This window comes from Argentina silus, assembly GCF_951799395.1.
Source record: "Argentina silus genome assembly, chromosome: 4".
NCBI classification, from domain to species: Eukaryota; Metazoa; Chordata; class Actinopteri; order Argentiniformes; family Argentinidae; genus Argentina; species Argentina silus.
In genome coordinates this window covers 5,557,699-5,582,873 of record NC_139658.1, presented here as the reverse complement: position 1 = coordinate 5,582,873, position 25,175 = coordinate 5,557,699, and the positions used below count along the sequence as shown (strand labels likewise).

The 25,175-nt window shown below is 41.8% G+C and overlaps 2 protein-coding genes across 2 annotated transcripts; both read right to left on the bottom strand.

The window, feature by feature from the left end:
• Window positions 1–2,605: 2,605 nt before the first annotated feature.
• On the bottom strand, window positions 2,606–11,736 carry rereb (arginine-glutamic acid dipeptide (RE) repeats b). The gene is made up of 17 exons (XM_083668257.1): window positions 11,603–11,736; window positions 10,401–10,449; window positions 9,891–10,015; window positions 9,458–9,557; window positions 9,274–9,372; window positions 8,998–9,078; window positions 8,679–8,832; window positions 8,372–8,464; window positions 8,084–8,277; window positions 7,729–7,893; window positions 7,394–7,504; window positions 6,027–7,195; window positions 5,609–5,819; window positions 4,795–5,497; window positions 4,561–4,698; window positions 4,191–4,365; window positions 2,606–3,591 (listed from the first exon to the last, which is right to left on the bottom strand). The coding sequence occupies exons 1-17, from the start codon at window positions 11,626–11,628 to the stop codon at window positions 3,558–3,560; spliced, it is 3,627 nt and encodes a 1,208-aa protein (XP_083524383.1). The 5' UTR covers window positions 11,629–11,736; the 3' UTR covers window positions 2,606–3,557.
• Window positions 11,737–12,262: 526 nt separating this feature from the next.
• eno1b (enolase 1b, (alpha)) lies at window positions 12,263–17,382 on the bottom strand. The gene is made up of 12 exons (XM_083669213.1): window positions 17,276–17,382; window positions 16,394–16,483; window positions 16,055–16,150; window positions 15,015–15,073; window positions 14,748–14,817; window positions 14,498–14,631; window positions 14,161–14,383; window positions 13,789–13,986; window positions 13,388–13,589; window positions 13,114–13,222; window positions 12,870–12,928; window positions 12,263–12,772 (listed from the first exon to the last, which is right to left on the bottom strand). Exons 2-12 carry the CDS (start codon window positions 16,476–16,478, stop codon window positions 12,703–12,705), a joined length of 1,305 nt encoding a protein of 434 aa, XP_083525339.1. The 5' UTR covers window positions 16,479–16,483; window positions 17,276–17,382; the 3' UTR covers window positions 12,263–12,702.
• Window positions 17,383–25,175: the final 7,793 nt, after the last annotated feature.

The following is a 25,175-nucleotide window of genomic DNA, read 5'->3' as shown; positions in this document are numbered from 1 at the left end:
ATGACTCGCAAAGCTACCCAGATTCTGAAACCTATGACTACTCTCTCTCTAAATATGACACAGGAATGATATTCCCTCCCCTGGTCCAGCGATCCCAGTTCAGTGATGGAGAAACGGTTCCTATCTTCTCCTGCTCACGCTCTAAAGCTACAGACCTCACATTCCCAGAATTGGATGAGCTTTTCTTTCCACAAGACACATATGCAGAATCAGAAGAGGAGGATGACAGCTCCCCTATCCGAGTGGTGACTCGCTCTGACATCCAGGCCAAAGATGCTGTATCTTCCTCTGCAGCCCCAGATGGGTACCCAAACCTGTTCAGTCAGAGTGGCTGGAGAAGGAACTGGACAAGTCTGTTCTCCCTGAGGAGAATCTGCTTCCCAGGGAAGGGCAGCAGCTGGTGTAGAAGTTCTGGTGCCTGGGTGTTTCCGGCTGTGGCTCAGAGGGCCACACTGCCCATTAAGACCAGCAACCAAGCCAGTTCAGTTGTCAAAGAGGGAACAGTCACTCCGCCTCCTCCTAAGATAATTCACCTTGGACACCAGATATTCAAAGAACTTGCAGAGCAACAGAGGAAATTTAAAAACCTACAGACAACTGTCTCATTATCAAGTAAGTGCAATTCAGCGCACTGAGATTATTCATTGTATTAATAACAATAAATCAATCAATATATTTAAGTTGGCTAATTGCATTTATCCATCCTGTAGAGAGAGATGGGATCCTCTTCACATTGAAACAATCAGATATGTGCCTAGTCTGCATTGCCTTTGCCTCCTGGGTACTGAAGTCTTCTGATCCAGGGGCAGCAGACACATGGAAAGCAGGTAAATCCTTGGAATCCATGAAATTACAAATGTGACATTCCATTGTCATGAATGACAAATCCCAAGGTCTTAATACCAGTTATATTTAGTATCTATAAAACTAAATATGGAATACTGGATGTTTATTTTCAGGGTTTTTTATTTGTAAACATTTTTTTTGTGTAGTCCCAGATTTTGTGAATAATTTTCCTTGAAATACTGTTCAGCTCTGCTGGCAAACGTGAGTGCAATATCTGCAATCCAGTACTTGCGGAGGTACGTGAAGAAGAAGGAATCAACTGAAGATGATCCATGATATGTAGCCTGCCTGTAGAGGAATCTTTTCCAGACATTTTCACTTGGGGCCATTGTCAAAGGAGTTTCATACAGTGTAACACTAACTATCATCTATATCTGAGTAGTATTGCCAAGTCATAACATAGTGTTATATATATGTTATATATATAACTTATATATAACACTGTTATGTTATGACTTGGCAATACTATATATATATATATATATATATATATATATATATATATATATATATATATATATATATATATATCAGTTATAGAATGTTCAACCTGAGGCTTCTTCTATGGTCAATTAGGTTTTACACCATTTTCATATTAAATAGATACTTCTATACATATTCAACAGTGATTCAATAATTTTCTAAGTTAGTGATTGTATATTTTATATGCAAACATTTCTCAAGTAGCATTTAAAACACATTTTAGCAGGGCTAAACTTTTCTGTGTGAATGGAGGTTGATGTGGACCATAATGGAGAGGTAGTAAACAGTATGTCACTAAACAGCAGTGCTATCATGGGTGGGTGTTTCATATATGTTGGTCTTGTATGCTTATACATTTGCATGTCAGCCGTTTAACAGTATGATTTCAACAATAACAGAGTGCCAATTTGTGATAGATGAGAAGCAAAAGAAATGCAGTTTGTTGTGGAACGTCTTTGTGGAGGAAATTGATGTGTCAGTCAGAAGTGCAAGTTGGAGATGTCAGGCAGGTTTATGTGGATGTTTTAAGAAAAGATACTGTATGTATTTGCTTTGTCATGCTTTCTAAAGAGAGAAATGTAAAACATTTAATATGATAACTCAAGGTCTGCACTCATCTTGGTGTGCAACACATTGACCTGCATGTTCGAGTGTACTTCCAAAGCTGTGTTATGTTGAGTAAACTTGCTATGACGGAACTGCTCTTTAAAAGGCTCCATTTGGGGGGAAAACCAAGACATTGGCATCATATGGACTATGCAATTATCTATAAACTGTTATCATTCTTCACCTTACACAATTCTTACATAGTTCATGTTGAATAGGCCTGAATAGTGTTTGGTTATAATGTGAATACAAGTTGATGAATAACAATATGCTGTTTAGAATGCTTTTTGTGATCACAATAAAAGGAAAAATAAATCCTTTCCTCTCAATGTCCACTTTCTTTGCAATGAAAACAGTCTGGATGTGGGTCAATACTTCTACATGACACATGGCTTGGGATTTGATATACCCAGAGAAAGGAATCTGGTTCCAATTGTATGAGTGCAAGCCTCCTTTCAGGAGGGCCTAGAGATCATGCCACTGAAGAGCATACTGTAATATGACTGAGGAAGTGCAAGGTCTGCCCTCTATCGGGCAAATGCTGTTACCACAACACTTCCCTAAAGCTGTGGTGATCAGCAGCACAGCTAGTAGCTAGCAGTATACACATTAATTCCCCTGAGCAGAGCATACTGGACACAGTAAAACAACAGAGCTGAAAGTTATTGCAGAAGTATTTATTTATTCAAATAAATATGCAATGAATACATTTTTTCATATTATTTCACATAAATATTCAAACAGGATTTTTTCAATAGGGATGCCAAGGTTTAAATGCTTTTTCTGTTCTGTCTAAACAAAACAATAGTACTATCTGGATCCACTGTTCAACACCATTTTCTGTCTGGGGTGACAAAAGTGATACTGCAATTTACCATCTCACTTTATAACGCTGTATACTGTATAGGTAAATAATTTAACTTAATTGTGCCAGCTTGCAAGTCAAGAATTCACACCTAATATTAATAATAATCATAGTTAATAATCTATAATATTGAACATATATTATTTACAATCTCAAAAATGTATACTGTGTCAGAGCTTAGGTTAAATTGTGAAAACATATCTTGAAATATAAAACTTTAGGGTTTTAGACAAATATTCTTAGAATAAAATTGATGTCTACTATGCTTTTTTCTACTCTGCCTAAACACAAATAAACAAGTCACTACTCTAGTGTGAAGAAAACAGAAGGGAAACAGTCATGCAAGGTTATTACAGTCAATCATCCAAACATCTTAGTAAAATGCCATTCTGTACAAGGAGATCAGTTAGATTGCTTAGAATATAAAGGGGCAGTTCACCTCAAAATCATAGTTCCCCACTTTTTTAAAACCTGTGAGCCATATGTTACACCACATTTAGTGTACATCCCGCTACAGACACAGCTTAACTTTGAAAGTATAAAAATGCCTGATAAAACTTTGATTTTGGGTGAACTATCCCTTAGTGCTGACAAACAAACAGAGATCCACAAAGATTCTTTTTTGAATTATATTAAAACAAATAAAAAAGATACACTAAGATTAGTTCTCTTATAATGCCAAAAGTAGACAGTATACTATCTCTCTGGTATTCTCATGACCAAATCCTCATCAGGTATCCTCACACCGTCCAGTGTCTCACGATGGCTTGTCACCTTCTTTTTTCAGACGGCTGTTGAACAAAAACAAGATACTATCATTCTGATCAAACACTGTCCAGTTATTTCTTTGTATCAATAATAATAATAATAATAATAATAATAATAATAATAATAAGATATACACATCAAAATAGTAACTCCCTTAAAGCTGCCCTCTGAAAGTGGGAATTGGCTCTTCCACCATTCTGAGTAAACAATGTGGCATTGCATGTAGTAACAGTAACCAGGGAGACAGCTTATCAACAACAACAACAACAACACTAAAAGGTTTAGGTTTATAGCAAGATTGTTGGGAGGGAGATAGCAGATAGGTATACGGTTACCTGAGTGCAGTATGCATCTTCCTAGCTGCCTGCAGTCTGACAGGAGGTGTGTAAACACCAAGCACTGTGGATTGTCCTTGTGCTGCTGTAACCTCAAACCTTACTATGATCTTACTTCTAAACTAACTGTTTAAGGGCAGTCCCTTAGCAAAACTATCTTGGTTACTTTTACAAGCGGTGGTGTGCTAACCAATTCCCACTTGTGAAGGGCAGCTTTAGGCATACATTTTGTTCAGGTAAAAATATACATTATTTGTTCCGTTTTCTCAGGGATATAATCACCTCACCTGTAGTAATCCTCCTGTCCAGGCAGAGGTCCCCCGTGGAGGTGGTGGTGTCCATGCAGCCACTGCTGCTCCATAGCCATCCTCTGCAGCTCTGCCGACTGGGCATGCATGGCCTGGAGCTGGTGGGCAGCAGACATCTGGGGAATGGGGCCCTGCAGTTCTCTGGGGTATGCTCCTGAAACAGGAAAACAGGAAAGACCACACATCATAATACAAAAGGCATTTAAGCCAGCTACACATATTATGATTTCTCTTAAATAGACCAGAACAAACAGACAAACACATTTACTGGAAATTCAGACCGATGAAAATTCAGATTGATTGAAGTTTTTCAACTTCTCATGGAGAGTAAAAGGTTAAATGTACTCACCAAACAAAGGGTGGCGCAGCATATCATGATCATGGGGTAGATCATTGAGTAGAGGGTTGGGGATGGGGCCAGTAGGGAAGGGGAATCGGGCCAGACGTGGTGCGTTGGCCAATGGATCTAGAGGGTGAGGGCTTGAACCTGGAAAAAAGCCCACAAAAATACACCCTCATTCAGAATAAGGAATAGGAATAGGAAAAAGTATCAAAAGATGTGAAATCACTGAGCCAACCTCACCTTGATTGAGCGGGTCTTGTTGGTGCAGGTGCAGGTGAGAGTGGATGTGGGAGTGCTGGTGATGGTGTGGTGTCACATTTAGCATCTGCAGCCTGGCGGCTGGGTCGTTGGCCACTGAGGCCATCCTCTCAGCATGAAGCCTCTCTGCGGTCAGCCGCTCCGCGTAGCTCAGTTCTGGGCGTAGCTGGGGCCCAGCTAGCGCCAATCTCTCTCGCTCCAGGTGGTTCAGTCCCGGGTGGAACTGGGCGAAGGGGTGTGGCGGCCCAGCTATGTGGGGCAGCGCCAGAGCTCCATGTCGGGCAAAGTGTTCCATGGGGTTGGCAGAGGGATGGAGGGTTTCCATCTCCGGAGGCTTGCACTCAAAGCCAGGCTTCATCCTCTCGCGGAGCTCCCTCTCTCTCAGGTTCCTGTGCTCACGCTCACGCATGCCGGGATCGGCAGCGTACAGACCAGGCATGTGGTAGGCCAGCAGGGGGTCCCCAGGGCTCAGGGACACAAAGAAGGGGTGGTTGCGGTTATTGGGGGACATGACGTGGGGGCGGGCATACTCGCTGAGTGTGCGGAGCGCAGGTGTGTCAGGCCCAATGTAAGGGGGCACTGCAGCCACGCTGGTGGGGGGCTGCTCGAAGGAAGAGCGCATGTGGACCTGGCTGGACATCTGAGGCTCACTCATACGACTGTCATGGGACGAGCTGGAGGCTCTCTGTAAGAACAGGACAGGCCACATACAGGTGGTTTATATGAGTGAAATGCTGTGATATAAAGAGGGCGATAAGTCATGCAAGATAACTAAAGAATAGCACAGAATACGCACAGCATTTTTGTCTGCCTCCCTCTCTCGCTCTCTCTCCCTCTCTCGCTCCCTGTCCTTCTCCCGCTCCTGTCGAGCGCTGTGCTCAGCCTCTCTCCTGGACTTCTCCACTGCCTCCTCTCTCTTCTTGGCCAGCTTAGAAGAAGCAAGGGGAGTGAAGTACAGGTCTGTTCGAGAGCAGGAGTTGTAGCCACGGTCCAGGTGTTTGATAAACCTAAAATGAATCATCCAAATCTTTTCAAAATGCACATTTTCCAATGGCACAACTATGTTCAATATGTAAACATACAAAATACAAGCTGTCAAGGTGACCACAGCAAATTAATTAGAGAAACATGATGCATCAAATGACACTATGCCCACAATTAACTTGATAAGGAAAGCCCATACTACAGGACCTGTGATGTCATACTGCACATACCGTGCTGACTGGCTGGCATGGCTGGCAATGTTCACAATAGAGGGCTCTGGCGAGGGGCTTCTTGGTGGAGGGGGCGGGCTTTCAGCCTCCTCAGACTCATCTAACGGCTCCTCTTTAATCTGAACATGTGATCCTCCTATAGGGGTGCTAGGTGATGGGCGCAGGTGGAGAGAGGGGAAAGAGGGCTGGAGACCAGGGACAGGACCAATGGTAGATGGAGAAGCAGAGGGGACAGGGTGCAGGGGGGCGGTGGAGGGGAGGGAGAGGTGGCCCATTCTGCCAGGGAGTGTCTGCAGATGAGTGAGCACAGGAGGCTGGGGTGGGAGAGGCTGCATGGGCAGAGACTGGGGCATGGGGAGAGACTGGGGCATGAGCTGGAGGGGGGGTGGAGGAGCACCAGGAGGGTGTTGGTTGGGCAAGGCATTGAGGGGCTTCAGTGCTGGGGGTGGGGGAAGATTGGAGGGCATCTGGGGGAAAGGGGGAGCAGAGAGGTGGGGTGGCTGCTTGTGTGATAGTGGGATGGGTGTGGTTGGGGGAGGTTTGATTTGGGGCCCAGAAATGGAGGTTTGGGAGAACTGGGGCTCCCTGGAGAAGTGAGGGGGTCGCTGTGTAGCTTGAGACGAAGGGCCATGGGGAGGCGGAGGTTGGGAGGGGAGAAAGCCAGCAGAAGCTGGAGTTTGAAATGCAGGAGATAAAGGGAAGGTGGGAGGGAGGGGCGAGGGGCCAGACAGTGGGTGAGAAGGTGGTTGAGGTCGGCTGTGTGGGCCTGTCTGATAGCCAGCAGCCTGAGCAGAGGCTGGCTGGGGGGGCTCTGGCGGGGAGGGGGGTCCATGAACAGACTCTGCAGGTGAAGTGCTTTGCTGGGGCTGGGGGGAGGTGGCGGGGGTGGGGGTGGGGGCCTGTGGGGGGAGTATCTGGAGGGTCGGTGTGTCCTTCAGGACAGCCGTAGGGGCCAGGGGCTCTGCTTGGACGATGTTCTGTTGGGCCGAAGAGTCAGAGTCGCTCTCGTTGCCCTGGCGAGGGCTGGGGATGCTGGGGGAGGAGCTGCGGTTGTCCTGATCAATGTCTTTGGTGTCACTGCTGCCATCATCGTTGGCACTGCGGCTGTCCGAGCTCTCCTCCTCCACCTCGCCCTCAGCCTCTCCATCTGACCGCGACTCCTGCTGCTCCTGGGAAGAATAACATAAATACACACACTCAGCTGTGGATCATCATTTATGACGGGGGAGAAACTCAAAAACAAAATGGTGCACAAAAAGCATCTCTGAGAGCCGGTCTCACACTTTTGACTACTCTCTGATCGTTCACTTGTGTCATACTATTTATCTCCGGCTCTTTCTCAGACTCTCTTGCTGTCGTTCTCTCACCTGTGTCTTGGGCCTTTTAGTTGTTGTTCTCTCAGGCTCCTCTGGCTCCTGAGCTGCACTCTCCCGCATACGTTTGGTACTCTTTGGTAAGGGCGCCTCTTCCTTTATCTTCTGAGGACGGAACATCATTAATTTACAGTTATAATTCCATTGATATAGAGGAAGCTGGTCTAAACAGTAATTGACTACAAGTCAACAATTTGGACAACAATTTAGTTGTTTGATAGAAATGTGCCTCAAAACACAAAAGTTGACTAAAAGGCAAATTCAGTGTACCATAATCCATAAGCCAAGATGAAAGTCTCTATCTCTTATTTATAAGTGTGTGACTGTACCTTGCTGGGCTTCTTTATGGAGTCAATCTTGCTGTCTGAACCAGAGGTTCTAGAAGCGTTAGACGTAGAGCTGGCTCCGCTGGGAGAGGGGTGGCTACTGGACTGCTGGTCCTCACTGGTGGGAGATCCTGTGAGCCTCTTGTGGCCACTTCTAAGAGAGGACAACTGGATACAGGTAAACTTAGGGTAAGTATTCAAAACAAACACATTTGGTTACAGACTCCATCGCATGAATAATATATAGTAAAATTAGACATAATTAACAAGAGGGTAAAAAGAAAAAAGGTTTTGATAGCAGATGACGATGAGTGAGGAGTAGTGAGAGAAGGAGGGAGGGATGTGATCTCAGGCTTACAGGTGCTCGGCTGCGTCGTGTCCTCATGCCGTGCTTCCCCTGCTCCTCCTCTTCCTCTTTGACAGGTTTGAACATAAAGGGAGGGTCTGCAGGTTTCTGGGCTGGTGGCAGGCGGCCATGCTTGTTATAGTAGATGCGGCAGGTCGTGCACAGTAGAATGTTATCTCTACCACCGTGATGCCAATCCTTAGAGGCTGAAAGAACCACTTGTGTGAGTTACTGATGCTAAATGATCTTTGAAATTGTTCTGTAAAGGCACTGTAGATATATGGGGAGAGTTTTACTCACTGGTGGTTGCACAGTGACCACAGACATAGCCCTTCATCTCCTGCTCGCTATCCTCACTATCCAGGTCGTCCTCACTGGCTGAGCTCAAGTCCACTGCAGAGGAGAGAGATTGACTACAATTGAGACAACAGCTGTTTCTGTCTTGTCTATAAAAGGTTAGTTTCTGATCTCTAAACATTTAGCTGCATGGTGACCCTCTTGATGGGAACGGAGGACAAATACGATCTTAATGACCCAATGGATGGGACCATTTGAACAAGTAGACAGGACTTTACACTCTGAGGGCCTCTCTGTACATCACACTCACTGGATTGGGATCGGGAGGGGGCATTCACAGGAGCTGCAGCAGAGCGGGTCTTGGCTTTGCGGGAGGATGGCTGTCGGCGGTGCTGCCGATAGGGCCGTGTACCTGCAGCCTCTGGTGTTTTCTTCCAGTGGTAGTAGAATGTGATCAACTCACCCTGACAACAAGAGAAAACATGGCATTTTAAAAGGGGCAGCTATGAGTGCAGATTCTGATGATGATACTGATTTTGACTTGACTGAAGTGTGTAATGTATAGCATAAAATATCCAAAGAGCTATTGATATTATAAGACATATAATGTAAACAGATGTTTCCGTTACCGTTTTCTTGTTGGGCAGGAGCTCTTTACGAATCCTAAAGAAATTCTTGCCATACTGTCTCAAGCCTTTGATAAACCGTTTCTGTTGATTGAAACAAGTGTAGAGTACAATTAAATGAACATCAATGATCAGTTCCCCAAATACATGATGTGTTCAAAGTAATGCAGTGTGTTTTATTTCGTTCCACTAATGAAAGCTTCGCCCACATTTCTCAGTCCCTAAATAAAAAACAAAAGAAAGAAATACTATGTGGCTGGGGAAACAAGGGAGCCTTACCACATCATCCTCTGACCAGCATTTCTCAATCAGCTTGGGTACAGGTTTCTTCACAAGACGCTGGAGAGCTTTTGCTGCATCATAATGGCTTGCATGTAACTGGAGAGAAAGACACTTCCCTGTAACTTTACATACAGCTTGGTATGATTTTTCATATTTCCATTTCCATATATTTCCTGCTCACCATGTTTAGCGCGTTAAGCGTAGTGTCATCACGAGAAGCTGCTAAACATCCGTCCTCAGTGGAACCACCGTCGCACATCCCTGCAAACGCTGCCATGCTCCTTCAAACAGCAGAGAGGAGAGGAGGCACAATATATGAGGATGGCTGCAGCCAGGATGATAACAAAACAAATTTTTACAGCATGAGGAATGCTCCCATTGAGGTAGCAGTCCTAGTTACTGATTATTATCAACTAGGCTATGTTAGCGGCAGCCACACCTCTTGACCATTCTCATGGAGCTACTAAAGAAGGCTTCCAAATGTTATGCACACAAGTTAGCGACCATAAAAACTAACCTTGTTGTCAACCCCAGTGTTAGGCAACACTGAGAGACACTGAGTTTAATAGTTTAACCAAGTTGCAGGGATACAGGTCATGAGTGCAGACACTAACCTGGCAGCTCTGAGGTACATAAGTAGGTCACAGTCATTGACCCCTGGTGTCCACACCAGCTCCTCATTCTCCGTCTGCGTCTGCACACCGGGCACTGGGCGTGGCTGCAGCTCCGGAAGCTTAGCCTGCATCATGCACACACAGACAAAAGTACGAAACAAAGTTAGAGCCAGGGTATAACAGTGATATAGAGGTGACATATATGGCTCATTAGTTAGTCTGAGGTTCAATATTGTAGCAAGCAATAGTACTTATAGGACATCAAACTAAAATATCCACATCCACCTTTTTCAGGTGCTGGACAAAAAAAGATGATAAAAGTGCAAGGTCTGCAACTGATATTTTCCCACTGTGATTTATTGAGATGCATAAACACAACATTTTGATCCCATTGGGAACTTTGTCAGGTCCTTATAGCGGACATAGCAGTAGTGCAGTATGGTTGTTAGGTCGTCATAGACCAATACATTAGAGTTCTGACATTATGCTTGAGGGATTTCATGGACTAACCTGGTGACTTGGTCCAACCCTGATCTCACCCTGTGTGCTGTTCAGGCTCCTAAAGAAACAACAATTTCATCTTGATTTATCTTATTCAGCTACAAAGATAAACCAGTACATAATAAGTCAATTGAATGAAAACTCAAAGTAGCCCAACATTCCACCTCTGACTCCACCAAAAATATACAGGAAATCACCTTTTCTCTGAGTGCTAGCTAGGCTTTGGAAATCCCTGTATGACTGTTTGAGTAGACATAAAGCATGAGGTGAACAAATAAAACACACAGAACATTATCATAATCGATTGCCTCAAAGCAAACAGAAACAGTTTAATATCATATTGGTTCTAAAACATAGGCATAACGTTAGATTTCCTGCAGTAAGGTCCATCTCTTCTCATAACATAATTTAGGCCTATGAAACAGATTATCTCTAGCATCAGTTACAAGCATATGAGTAAATGAGCAGTTGCAATAATATTAATCCCTCATCCTAAATATGTCACATAGTCTACTAGTCCTAGATTTAATCTGGCATTTCAATTGGGCTGTGATTTAATTAAGTCCCACCCATTCATCATTGAGAGCCAATCTCAGAACGGCTACTACATTCCCTCCAAACATTACATAAACGAGACTAGAGGCCCTAGCAAAGAGTATCAATCAATCACACACATTGACTTAATTTCCCAAAACATCAACAAACACAGAGCGGCGTTTGCAGGTTTAGAGCTTTTTAGCTAGCAAGCTTGCACATAATATTGCTAAAGCATGTATCATAAACATCTCACGTCGTCAGTGATTATTTACGTGGCTTGCTAATGTAATCGCAAAATGGAGTGTTGATATAACCTAGCTGGCAAGTCTAAAGTGAGCAATGCAAATCGACAGAGAGAAAATACAATTGGAACAAATCGATGACAGCTGATCTGACACATATGACATAAAAGTCAACAATACACTGAGTGTCCTCACAATTATCTAGTTAAAATGCTAATAACAAAGATATGTGTGCTAACGAATACATGTATATTCCTTGCGTAGCCGACGTTAGTTGCGAGCAGCAGCAGAGATGTAGCTAGCTCGCTAGCTAACAACTCCATGACCACACTGACATTCCAAGCAGCAGTCTAGCCAGTGTGTCATAAATTAGAGTAAACATTACAATTCAGCATTGTAAACGTTCTCAACAATATAAGACAACTTGAATACCTTCGTGGACTGAACAGGTCGTCCATGTCGGAGGTTCTTTTGGTGCCTCTTATGTTGACACTGCGTAGTGGTCGATACAAACTATGCTATTCCTCTATTTCATACTATTCAAAATGGAGGCTACGGGAGTCGATTTTTTCCTACCACTAAGCTGTGCAATGACCTCAGCCCTCACGCTCAGCCTTCAAAGTTCTCCTCTTGGGGTAGACATAACTGAGCATGTGCCGCGGTCGTTAATAGGATCATCCTGCAATGTCCACAAAGCAATGACGCCCCAGCGACCCATCGACGCCAGACACCAGCAGAGATGAGCGCATCGCATACATATTGTTGTAGTATTGTTAACGGCTGTGCTGTATCGAACAAAACATAATAGAATTACATAACTAAATCATCCCAACCTGTAGGCCAATGATCTTCCCAAGCTCTGACTGCATATTGCAGACTGTTTGCATTATCACAATCATGATCAAATATTATAACAGATAATGACAATTAACATTTGTAATACCCTCTTTTTACACTGTCACATGCAAATCTACTCATCATGCATGAGAGGCATAGCCTAATTTACACAGATAAACACGCAAATAAACAGCAATTATCATATCATCAAACAGTTTACACAATATTTTGAACAGGAAAAGACATCTCCACAGAAACATTGCAATTGCTGTTTAAGCAAATGAGTTTATTAAACTGTCTACAGTTCTGCCACAGGTACATCATTAGTAAACTGATGTATTGATTACTCAAATATAATTTGTTCTATTAAAATAGAATACCAGTAGTATAAGTTAATTGATTACAACACAAACAAATAGTGCCAGGTTATACAGTAATAACTACAATCTCCAAAAGCAACTGATTCATCTAGGGCAGCAAAGGTTGATTAAGGAATGTGTCTTAACAAAACCCTACAGCATGGTCTTGGAAAATTATTTAGAATATTTTCCATTATAACCGCCTTTAATACCATAAAAGATGAAACACTACTAGGAGAGCTTCAGGAACAAATTTAATTCCAGAAACAATGGAATGTGTCCTAAACTGAGTGTGTGTGTGTGTGTCCATGATTATGTGCACACTGCACTCAGCTCTCAGTTAATCAGTGGGTTCCTGAAGTTCTTCCCAGCAAAGCGAGCCTTGTCTCCTAACTCCTCTTCAATTCTGTGAGTCATAAGAAAAGAGAAGAGAAACGGTTGAGCATTTAACTTTTGAACAAAGATATGCACCATAAAGTTGATCATAAACAAAAGGTCCTCACCTGAGAAGCTGGTTATACTTGGCCAGTCGCTCAGAGCGGCAAGGTGCACCAGTCTTAATCTGGAAATATAAGAAAAGGGGCAACCTTACCAACACAGCAATAAAATAACATACACAAGTATCAACAACAATGGAGATCAGTAAGCAAAATTACTCTTTTGCAATCAAAATACACATTTCGGCCCATACAATTTTTTAAGGTCTCAGGTAACCTGCTGACAGTGATTCCTTAGGCACACCCTTACCTGTCCAGTGCATAAGCCCACCACCAGATCAGCAATGAAGGTGTCTTCTGTCTCCCCAGAGCGGTGGCTAACCATCACTCCCCAGCCATTAGATTGGGCCATCTTACACCTGCAAAGGTTGAAAATAAAAATAAAAAAAAAGGGGAAATGTCTGAACATCAGAATGGGCTGCATTACTGTGCACTGTATTGATAAAATACATGTATTGATAAAATAAAAGCTGTAATATTGGGGACAATGTAAACTGATACAACCCACTAGGGTGAAGACTTACGCTTGCAGAGACTCGGTAACAGATCCAATCTGGTTGACCTTCAGAAGGAGGCAGTTGCAGGCCTTGTCATCCACAGCCTTAGTGATACGTTTGGGGTTGGTAACTGTGAGGTCATCTCCCACCACCTGGATATCAGTGCTGCCAGTGAAGTGGGTCCAGGCCTCCCAGTCATCCTGGTCAAAGGGATCCTCAATGGACACCACTGTCAACCAGCGTAAAGGGGACATTAATCACAAAATCATGGTCCCCTACCTAAAGGGCAGAGGACTTACCTTTTCTTCATTTTGATAACACAGATCAGTCTTACCATGGGCAAATCTGCATAAGAATATCTAACTCGTATCCCCCTCTCTATTGAAGTGTATGGAGGCAGTTAAAAAGAGGGAGTTGAGGACAGATACCTGGGTAATCCTTGACAAAGCTCTTGTAAAGGTCTGCCAGCTCATCAGGTGAGATGTAACGGCTTGGGTCATCGGGGGACTTGAAGTCCAAATCGTATTTTCCGTCTCTGTAGAATTCAGAGGCTGCAACATCCATGCCAATAACAATCTCTTCGGTGTATCCAGCTTTGCTGACGGCCTCCTTTATGAGCTCCAAAGCTATGGAAAACAACCAAAATGAAATATTAAGCTGATGGAAAATATGGTTTGATATGGTTTGTGTTGAGAATAACCATGTTTATCTTTTTTGGTTTTAAGTCTGAATAAAACAGCATTTAGACAATGTATTTCTTCCCAGTCTCCAAACACCGTGTGATCACTTTTGAGTTATACCTTCTTGGTTCTCCAGAATGTTGGGAGCGAAGCCGCCCTCATCACCCACATTGGTGGCATCCTGGCCATACTTCTTCTTGATTACATTCTTGAGGTTGTGGTAGACCTCAGCTCCCATACGCATGGCCTCCTTGAAGGTGCTGGCACCCACAGGCAGGATCATGAACTCCTGCATGGCAAGCTTGTTACCTGCATGAGATCCACCATTGATCACATTGAAGGCCTGTAAAATAAGAAATTCAAGATTGAACATTTGATATTTTAAAAGAAGAAGGAAGTCTATTTCTGACACTAGACACTGCTGGATATATGCAGTAGGTAATTCATTATGACTGACCGGCACAGGCAAGATGACCTCTGGGTTCCCAGCAAGGTCAGCAATGTGACGATACAGGGGGACTCCTTTTTCTGCTGCACCAGCTTTGCACACAGCCAGGGACACACCCAGAATAGCGTTTGCTCCAAACTTAGCTGATGGTGTGTCAAAAAGTAAACAGCATTCATAAACAAGGGTAACTGTTCAAAAAGAAATACTTCAACTAGACACATGTCTGGAGATACAGTATGTATTCGTATTCGTAACTCACACTTGTTTTCTGTGCCATCCATGTCAAGCATCATCTGGTCAATTTTCTCCTGCTCAACAACAGACACATCCTAAGATGGGGAAAAGAAAAAGAGTGGCTGGTATGCTTAGTGACCTTTGAGGGAGGCAGACATCAAAACAACACATAATGCATTTAAACTGAGTGACTAGAGGCTAGGTAAGTGGAGTGGACCTTTGCCAAAAAGAGGATAAGATGAGTGGACGGAATATTACAAATTAACATGGAGAAAGTGTTAAATGTTCCTACCTGACCAACAAGTGCAGGTGCAAGAGTTGAATTAATATTTTCCACTGCTTTTGAGACGCCTGCAAGGACAGGGGAAACATTACTAATCAAACACTGAGTAAGAGAGAGTGGGGCAGCAATGAACAAAACCCTTGTATTACCTCTATAAAACATCAAGTATTATTTTTCAGACAGAGGAAAAACGGTTGGTCCACAAAAGTCGACCACAAACAATCAATTCATGGTATAGTTTGTTCATGATCAGGCTCATATCAAAGCTGGCTTGGTGTATTACGCAAAATCTCCTGTGACGATTAAGGGTTAAATTCATGCACAAGGATGCGTACATGTGAGAGAGAAAATGAAAATCTGACTGACTCTAATTTGTGCCATGAACATTACCACGATCAACAACACACAACCTACTGTTTTCATCACATGTGCTCTGCAGAAGAGACATCTAAATTCGACATCTAACATTCATAGATGACTAAATCTCAGTGAGGCACTCATGCCTGTATGCGATGGACATTTCACTGCTCCAAATATACTGTACATTCAGTAAATTATAATCAACAAGGTGCCATGCTTAGTTAGAATACAAGGCTGACTTTTTCAGTCGCTGCAATTCACATGCTACATTCTAGCATTTGTCTAGCAATCCTACCTGTGTCAATTATCAGACGCCAAAATTCCAATTTCCAATCACAAGTGTTTAGTTATTGCATTGATTGTGCTATGGTCTTGTTCACCTTGCAATCAAATTACCTGATGACACAAACTCCCTAACTCACTTAACAGCCTTTTCCATACCTAACAGAAAGGGAAAGGGAGAGGGAGAGGGAAAGGGAAAGGGAGATAGCAGAGAATGGTGATAGCAGGGAAGACAGAACGCAGATGGCATCAAACCTCTGAACATGTAGTCATGCACTTGTTTTGGAGTTCTGTGCCATAACACTATACAAGTTTATAGAAAAAATCTGTATCCTTAAAAATTGGTTAGCGTCACAATTATTTCACTTCATTATACTACATAGGATAATAAATTTTCATTTACACACCTTTCCCAAGGTAACGTGACTTGTCATTATCCCTGAGCTCCAAGGCCTCGTAGATGCCAGTGGAAGCACCACTGGGTACAGCTGCTCTGAATAGACCTGAGAGATGGAGACACAAGTGAAAAGAAAGACAAATCATTTGTGTCATTATAAACAGGGAAAACAAAAACACCTGGGGGAAGACCTCTAAAAGTACAATTTGTTGTTGGAGAATATTAACCTGACTTGGTTCTTATCAATCATCTAAAATAAAGGTCTTGTGATTTACTTGAGATGGGGTTAAAATGAGCTAGTGTTTACCATTGTCCTACCACATTCTGTCATGCCAATAGCAGGACTTACCTTTGTCAGTGTAGAGGTCAACCTCCACAGTGGGGTTTCCACGGGAATCAAAGATCTCACGGGCATGGATCTTGAGGATAGACATGGTACCTTGAAAGAGAAACAGAATCAAATACAAGATTTGTTTACTAATTAATCCTTCCCCGAACAATATCCTGGTTGCGAGTTTATAGTGGTTGTAACAGGTTAGCAGCTTAATTGGATTATGAACTACAGATTTGAATCTGCTTAGTCACATGACAGTATACTGCAGTAATTAGGCATCTGTGAAGTCAAAAACAGTCATACTCAGTATCTAGCTAGCTGAAAAAATATTAAACTGGACGGTTCATTAATTTTTTAAGTCAAGTGTTGCCTGACATTGTATATTACATATTGTATTATACATACTGTAGATATGTATCACAACGACATACATAAATTGATTCTAGCGGGATTTGCTTGGCATGAGATCCCCTATTAATCCGCCCCCATGGAATATCTCTCGAAATACGAATGTTTTTGTGTAATTTGACATTAGCCAGGCCCAGCTGGCATATCAAAATGTACAGGAATTGAACACATGTGATTTACAACGCATTTCACAACTCAATATGTGAAGCCGAATATAGTAGCCACATAAGATCGAGATCAAGGAATAATGTTTCCTCTCTGAAATGCCAAACAGCAATGTATTTTATCAAGTCAAATGCACATAATTTAGCAACATCATTGTTGAGATCAACGTGGGTGTGATTTGACTAGCTATGCTAGACTGGCTAGCGGATACGCACTGGAGAAAGTTGTGTAAAATGTCGAAGGGCAACTCACAGTGTTTTTAAAGCGGTTACTAAAACAAAATAACACATTTCTCACTGAACACAGGTGGATGTTCTCACTTACCTTAAAATAAAGAGTAAATTCAAGGTGAGTAGAAGGACAGTTTCACCGGTGACTTATGCGAAAAACTCACTAGGGGGCGTGGCAGAGCGTTGCTTCCTTCTTCCGTGTGTTACTTTTCTCACTCCACCAACAAAACCCCTCTTTATTGCACACTGCCCCCAATGCATTGGAGGCAGTAAGTGACTGTTGGTCAATGTTACCTTTAGGGAATAGGAAATAATGTATATTTCGTGAGCCATGAACATTTTTTAATCAAGGGCACCTGAGAGACTGTGGGCCTTATTCTCTCTCACACTGCATGTCTATGCAACTAGCCAGACGAGAAAACTCTTGTCCTCTGCAGACAAGTTGTCATTAGGCCTGAATTAATTTGACTTTGCCTAGACTCATACAGGTTCTAACCATGTCATAACAGAAGGCCTGCATGACAACCCAAAAAAAACAAGCTCCCTCCTTGTCTGCCCTTCCCCCATCACTCCCTTATTCTCTCCATCCTCTTAAAACTCACCTCTCCCTCTTTCCTGCACTGTGCTCTCATTCCCTCTATCTTCCTCTTTCAGTTCTCAAAACAAATAACTGCATTGTAAAATGATAATAAAAAGATCAGAGCTTATGAAAATGCTTAAATAAGCAAACAGTATAGAAGTATTGAAAGAGCTGATACCAGTCCCCACCCACTAGCTCACATTTACATCATACTTTTTTAACAGACCATATGGTCCCTTAACAGACAGCTTGTGCTTGTTCTCAATGACCTATCATCTTATACAATATAATGTATAGATGCTTGTACTTCATGGACATGTTGTGCAAACCATGTCAATGACACAATATTTGTTAATATCTTATGTCTCTTTAACAAGGAAGTGATGAAACAACATCAGGGATAAGAGTACCTTCAGTGCAGTATGTTTGTGTGCCTTGGTACCCATGGTAACACAGCCGTAACAAGACTCCCTGTGCTCCCCATCCCCACGGGGTCTGTCTCTGTGTACCAGTTCATCTTAACCCCTCACTTAGCTATGTCATCTGTCACTCACTGCAGTCTCCCTTATAGAAATAAACAAGCAGGCATCTGACATGGTTTATGGGATTGACATTCTATTCATATGTTTTAGTAACACTTTCCCCATTGTATGACTATAGCATGGCAGGTGTCTTCAGTAGGAAGGTGAAGCAGTAATTGGCTTGTTTGGTTGCTTCTGTGCTTCACAGATGCATCTGCTCTTATGGGGCTCTTGGGATAGCCACTTGAACCCCCAGCATCGCCCAGCCTGGCACACAAACATCCCTTTGGGCCCAATTAACTGGGAGTGCAAGTCGGAGCAGAACCTGGTTGCTGGGGTGCATGTGTCCTGTGATTCCCTTATGCCTGGTCTGATGAACACACACCAAATGGAAGTTCTCAAACCTTTTGCCCTTTATACAGTGGACAAGAAAGTTTGATGTCAAATATCTAAATGTACTATATGAGCTAATACAAGGTGTTATGTCCACAAGATGAGCCATGTGTCATAACTTCGGGGCAATGGAAATATGTACAGGCTCAGGCCATATATGTTATTATTATGAATTATTATTATTATTTTCATCATTGTATTATTTAGCATTTCAAACCTGTCTGTCTGTGTATTTTCAACTGTCTGACTGTGGGGGAAATTCTATATTGTTCTATACTCTATATTGTTGCAAGTATTATGAGTTTTTGTCACAATTGGTCAGAATGTCCTTATTGTGTTGCCATTCGGTTGCCATTACTTGATTGTGAACAATGCTTAATAACCTGATTGTTTAAAGTATGTATCTTCACCAGTGTGTGGTACAAATTCTGATGAATGAAATAGAACAAAGAGTAAACTGTTGGTTAACCAGTGGTATCATTAGATGAGTCCAAGATAGCCCTGAACTGTCAGGTTGTGTTGCCTTTCAGTAGGCTATTACTCGTCTGTACCTGCCTAAACTTAAGCTTGGGGCTCTTAAACTCTCAGGTGACACTAGGTCAATTTTTCTGTCACTTCACTTTATCCTAGTCTATTATTCCATGGGCTTCTGTCATCTTACCTGCAGACTTTAGAGAATACATGGCAATGTATCTGGCATATAGATACTGTTCAAGCATTCACTTTTATTGAACCATACCTCTACACACCATGCTCCACAAATAAAGAGTAGGAAATACAGCTGATATTGTTTCTTTTCTTGCCACTGCCCTTTGTTCTTTGATTTTACTCTTCAACACAAACTAAGGTCAGGGGGGAAAAGGTGTGTTTGAAACAAGGAAGAGAAGCTGTGCATATAGGGCGTGGTTCTTGACTGTAAAACTGATGTCATATGCATGAACACACATACCCCAGTGGACTCTCATGCTGGCCCAACCAATCACAGCTAAGGAAACACACCTGCCAGTGCCGGGTGCAATGGGATTGGTTACACACTGGAAAGGAACTGGGGTAAGGCTGCTAGGTGAACATGTAAACCAAGCCTTTTACAAACTCTGACTCTTTGCATTAAGAGGTTAACCAGGTAACATCACCCCAGGCCCCTCGCCAATGGACATCACCGAAAATCTTTCCACTGATGTCTGCCTGCATGCTGATATACTGATCTCTTGAATCTCTAAGGCCGCCTTTTGAATCTAACGCTGGCATGCAAGAAATCATCCGTCCTTCAACAAGAGGAGGGAAGAGGAAGAAAAGCCTCTCTAAGAACAAGACCAACAGCACAATGGTATCTCTTGTCCATTGCTTCTGGTTCAACGACTGATCCGAGGAAGGATAGGGTAACTTGTAATTATAAAGCTGAAGTTTTACCCAGTCCTAGCTTAGCTAATCTTTATCTCTTCAATGTTTTCAGATGTATTCTCTATAAAACTTTTATTTAAATTACTTTAAAAGAAAATGTAATCAGACCACCACAACTAACTAGTTTTCAACTATTTGTGTTTTGTAAAATGAACATTCAAGTGTTTCATTTTAGTATCTAATAAGCTTGACTTATGTCAAAAAGTATATGTTTGGGGTGTCTGAAAACTAGCATCAGAGACACCTGTCGTGGCACTGAGGAAATCCTCCCTTGTGCTTATTCTTTCTCATCTAAATCATGGAGAATATAGTAGTGCAAAACAGGCAAACATCTTACTAGACAAACCAGTTATGGCACGTAGGTCTAAAAAGTCGTCTCAACAATTTTGCAGCACAATGTGCAGGATAAACAAATCATGATGGTCTCATTAATTTACTTTGAGAGCTGCTTTGAAATTCTGTTGCTATGCTGAAGTGAGACAATTCTGCATTTACATGTTGTTTGTTAATACTGATAATACTGTAGCATGGCTTAAGAAGTTCACTTTGAATACTTAGAAAGGTTTCTGCACAATAGATATACTTGGCATGCTTGGCTATTCTGAGAATAACTACAAAAGCCCTTGGTCAGGCTTGTTCTTACTTGCTTTTACTGGTATGATTGGAGAGGAGACTATGTAAGCTTCCGTTCCTCCTCCTGATTCAACTACGTCAATAGATTTGTACTATGAGTTGTATGGTTGTTGACCAAAAGTATGAATGTGCTCATCAAATTTATACTTGTTGACCTTCAGATTTTCTTTTTTTACTGTTGCAGTATTTGCCCTGCATTTTATTGTACAGAGCATAATGTGTGTTTAGAGGCAGTAGTTGAGTAGATAATATTAAGACAATTGGGAAATTGTTGATGCTATCATTGACAGATAGTGATATTGGTGAGCATTGTTGAGTTGTAGCATTACACCAGTTGTCGAAAGTAATGTGCTTTATAATACCATAACATACTAGAATACAATGTATTTTGTGACAGGGAATTTGTTTTCCCTCAAGGATATGAATCCTTTAATTGTTATTCACAGATGAGAGGTCAGGGAGTGCATGGCTCGGTTTTGTATGTTTAGAACAGCCATTTTGTCAGAATGACTAAGCAACCAGTTCAGTCCTTTGTTTCATTTCTATTTGTTCACATATGCAACACACTGACGGTAGGCGTTGACCATGCAGATGCTGAATTACTAGTTTTCCCTAGAGGCAAAACTGATCAAATTAAAATAATATGCCATTAGTATGTGATGTAAACATCATAATGATATGTATTCTTCTGCATATCACTTGAAATGTAATAATATACTTTTTGGATGCAAATTATAGATTATTATTCAATACTAGACATGCTAAATACTTGACATGTCATTCATAATCAGATGTAATCTAAAGCCTCTCATAAACTTTTCCTAGTAAAAGTAAAACTACCAAGGAGTACTAGGAATACAGAGGAAGACATCACATCCTTAGCCCCCAGATTCCTGATTCCTGATGCCAAATATATATAGAGAGTCAATTATTTCTCTTTTGTGCCCCCCCCCCCCCCCATGCTTGTAGCCATCCTCTAAAATGTTCCCCCTCTCTTTTCCTTCCCTCTCTCATTTTCTCCCTTAGAGGGCCTCTAGTGCTGCTCTGTGTTGCTGAAATGGTGGCTGAAGACTGAGAGGGCAAGTCTGGGTGGGTTTTGCCTTTCATGGGGGCCTGAATGACCAGAGACTGGATGGCTTGGGCTCCAAGGGGAAATTTGAGATATTTCCCTCTCTTTTCTCCCTTCAACTCACCTTTTTACATTCTTCATTTACTGCTCTATTCAGAATGATTAGAACGGTAAGATTACAGGTGCTGCGGTTTGATTTCCCGCTCAATCCCCTTTGCCCGCCTCCCACTCCCTCCCCCTCCTATTCTCAGGGTATTGTCCTACAGTACATCTTTACCTCCAGCCACACATAATTTCTCATTCTCGAAAATCATAACTTTCTGCTTGTTCTGACTCTGATTCTCAGTCATGTCTTGGTGACAGGTTATTTGAGCTTTTTGACAAATGTAAAAAAGATTTTACGTGTATGACTGCGCTGCTGAAAAATAACATTGTCATTCATTTAAATTAAATTGAGTTTTAGCAGTTACAGTGTAATTGCAGAATGCAGCTTTGATTGAATCCAAACCTAAGGTTTTACAGTATGTTGGTACACACAAACTGATACAAAGTATAACATTGTATGTTATTGGTCTTTCATTTATAACACACCTATCTTCAAAAGAGAACGAGTCTGAGTATCAATTCTATAACATTGGTGGCATTGCATCACTGTAAGATAAGGAGATACAGAAGAAAATATATGACCACATTTCTAGATCCACAGCCATGATATACCTTCAGTTAAATTAGTCTACACGTTAGAGTGTTGTGACTTCTGAGCTAAGTCCAGTAACTATGTTAATGGAATTCCTGCCTCTGAACATGCACTGTTAAATACCCAGCACTGCTGAATACCAACAATTTGTTTTTGTATAAATATCTAAGGCATTGAGATGGTCTACTACAATACTGTTTATAGGAAATAGTGCACATTGCAGAAATTCATGGAATCAATTATTTAAAAGTATTTGTTTTATAAAACACCCCTTAGTTACATGACACACATAGTATATCACATCCATTTATCCTCTCTGACTCAGATCATAAAAAAAGACCAGTCATAATGTGTTTGGATAATTATTAACAAACAGTGAGAGAGCCCACTGTTGTGATTGCACAATCCTTCAAAGAGGCCAAAGGCAGGGTTTGTCAGCCGCCGTCAATGCTTTACTTGACTTCTGGTGGTGTGATGCGGTGGTATAGAATGGTATGGTATACCGCTCTCTACACTGTTGTCAAAGCATTAGGAGTGTGCTGGTCTCGTAGAGCATTTGGATGGCCATCTCCATCTTACGAGGCAGTTTTGGATGTCATAAACTTTTCTAATACTGCCTGGTAATGATGATGATGACCCTCTGCAGGCATCATAGATAGAATGAGACAGAATTTTTAAATTGAGTATGCAGCCCAGTATTTATGTTCTCTAAGGTGATCCTGGGTTTATAGTGGTTTGCATCGAATGCATTTATAGCAGTTATGTTATTGTATATGTTGCTGATAGGTTTGAGTCATACTCTGATCCTGATACAGTATGTTCTGAGTTGTGCTTCAATTATGTTGACATAGTGATTTGCTCTAAGGTCGATCTTACCTTTGCTCCCCGGGAACATCTTACCTGACAGTGCTGGGCTGTACACAGGTGTTCTAACACTGTCTGGTAATGATGTTCTCTGAGAGCTGCACAAACAACCAGACTAGTTCTTCACAACAAGTAAGAGAGGGAGAGCACTGTCATATACACACACCTTTAGGAGGAAGTTTAAACTATTCAAAAAATTTTCTTGGGAATTTTCTTTTTACAATATGTTTTGGACCAACTCAAGCCATTACATGGATTAGTCAGGTGTGGCTTCCATCTGAATAGCAGTTCTCCAGCCAGTAGCACAGGGGCAGATTGATGCAGTAGGGTAGTTATTTACAAAGGACCACATAATTACTACAAATGAGATGATGGGACGACCGGCTAAGTGAAGCATCCAGAACAGGTGATATCAGACAGGGAGGTAGAAAGAGGTAGAGAAAAGGATGATGATGTAAGAGAGCAATATGTCGACTGTAGACAGCACCTCCCCTCTTATCCCTTTTTTGTGGAAGGTACTGTAGTTCCTCCCTGCCCTTTGTGTAGATTTTCCACCCCACCCAATAGTTAAAGAATACCAGCGAAATGACTGTTGCAGAGGAGCGACTTCCTCTTCCCCTCCCCCAGTCTGAGCTTGTGACTTTGTTGGCTCCTGATTGGTCCAGCCTACTGTACCTGCGTGGCATATTGTACAGCTGACACCTGAGATCTGTGTGAGAAAAATAAACACAACGACCTCTATGGCTCTCTCTCTCTCTCTCTCTCTCTCTCTCTCTCTCTCTCTCTCTCTCTCTCTCTCTCTCTCTCAGAGCAAAGCCACTATAACTATAAAAAAATAATCTTTGGCTATTTCGTATAATACAATCCTTATTCTCCACTTTTTCTTTTCTTTTGGCTTCCAAATAAAACTTAATTCTCATGACAGAGATTGTAATGGAAAATGTGAAGGTAAATGAGGAATATGTGCTCAAACCATGAATAATCAAACAAGAGGTTGACTGTACAAATCAATGGAAAACAGAGACAAAAGCATTAGGCACAGTGACGGTGTTGTTTCCAAGGTGATGTTTGTCAAGGGCTGCTCTTAAGAGTTGTGCTCAACAACCCACAAATAATGAATCACACCTTTGTGTACTCATTCTGAATAGCCTCACAACTAAATATCAAGTGTTAAAATTATTTTTATTTAAAGGTTGACAGATGTGTTAATGTTTAAAACAACCTAACAAATGTGTATTGCCTTAAACAATTCCAATTATTTTTTCCATCTCCTCCCTTTACTGCAGTAAATCAAGCTACTGTACAAAGACACTTGCTACTCTCTTCTGATGCTCCCAAACCTTGTGGTTGACGTCTTACCAGACAAGTTTAGATTTAACTATTCTGTCTAATACTGTCTGGTAATGCCGTCCATTACAAGGTGTTTCATCGATCTGTGTTTCTCTCGGACTACTAAGAGATATCTATTGGTATGCTCAACGAAATCTCTGAATTCATACATTATTTTAATACTGGTTTCCAAAGTATTTGAAATTGTGAAATTGAAAATTAAATATATATGTTATATTTGCTGTGGGCAGTTGTTTGGCAGGGTTTGAATAATCATTTCAATAAATGTCTCCAACTCATAACAGTGCTTCTCATTAAGTATCTTTTAACCCATTATTACACACACACACACAGACCCACACACCCACACCCACACACCCACACACACACACACACACACACACACACACACACACACACACACACACATATCAATAGGCCAAAATATAACAAGGGTTATACAGATATTCATGGTTACAAGTAGCACTGTCTTCGCCACACAGCTAA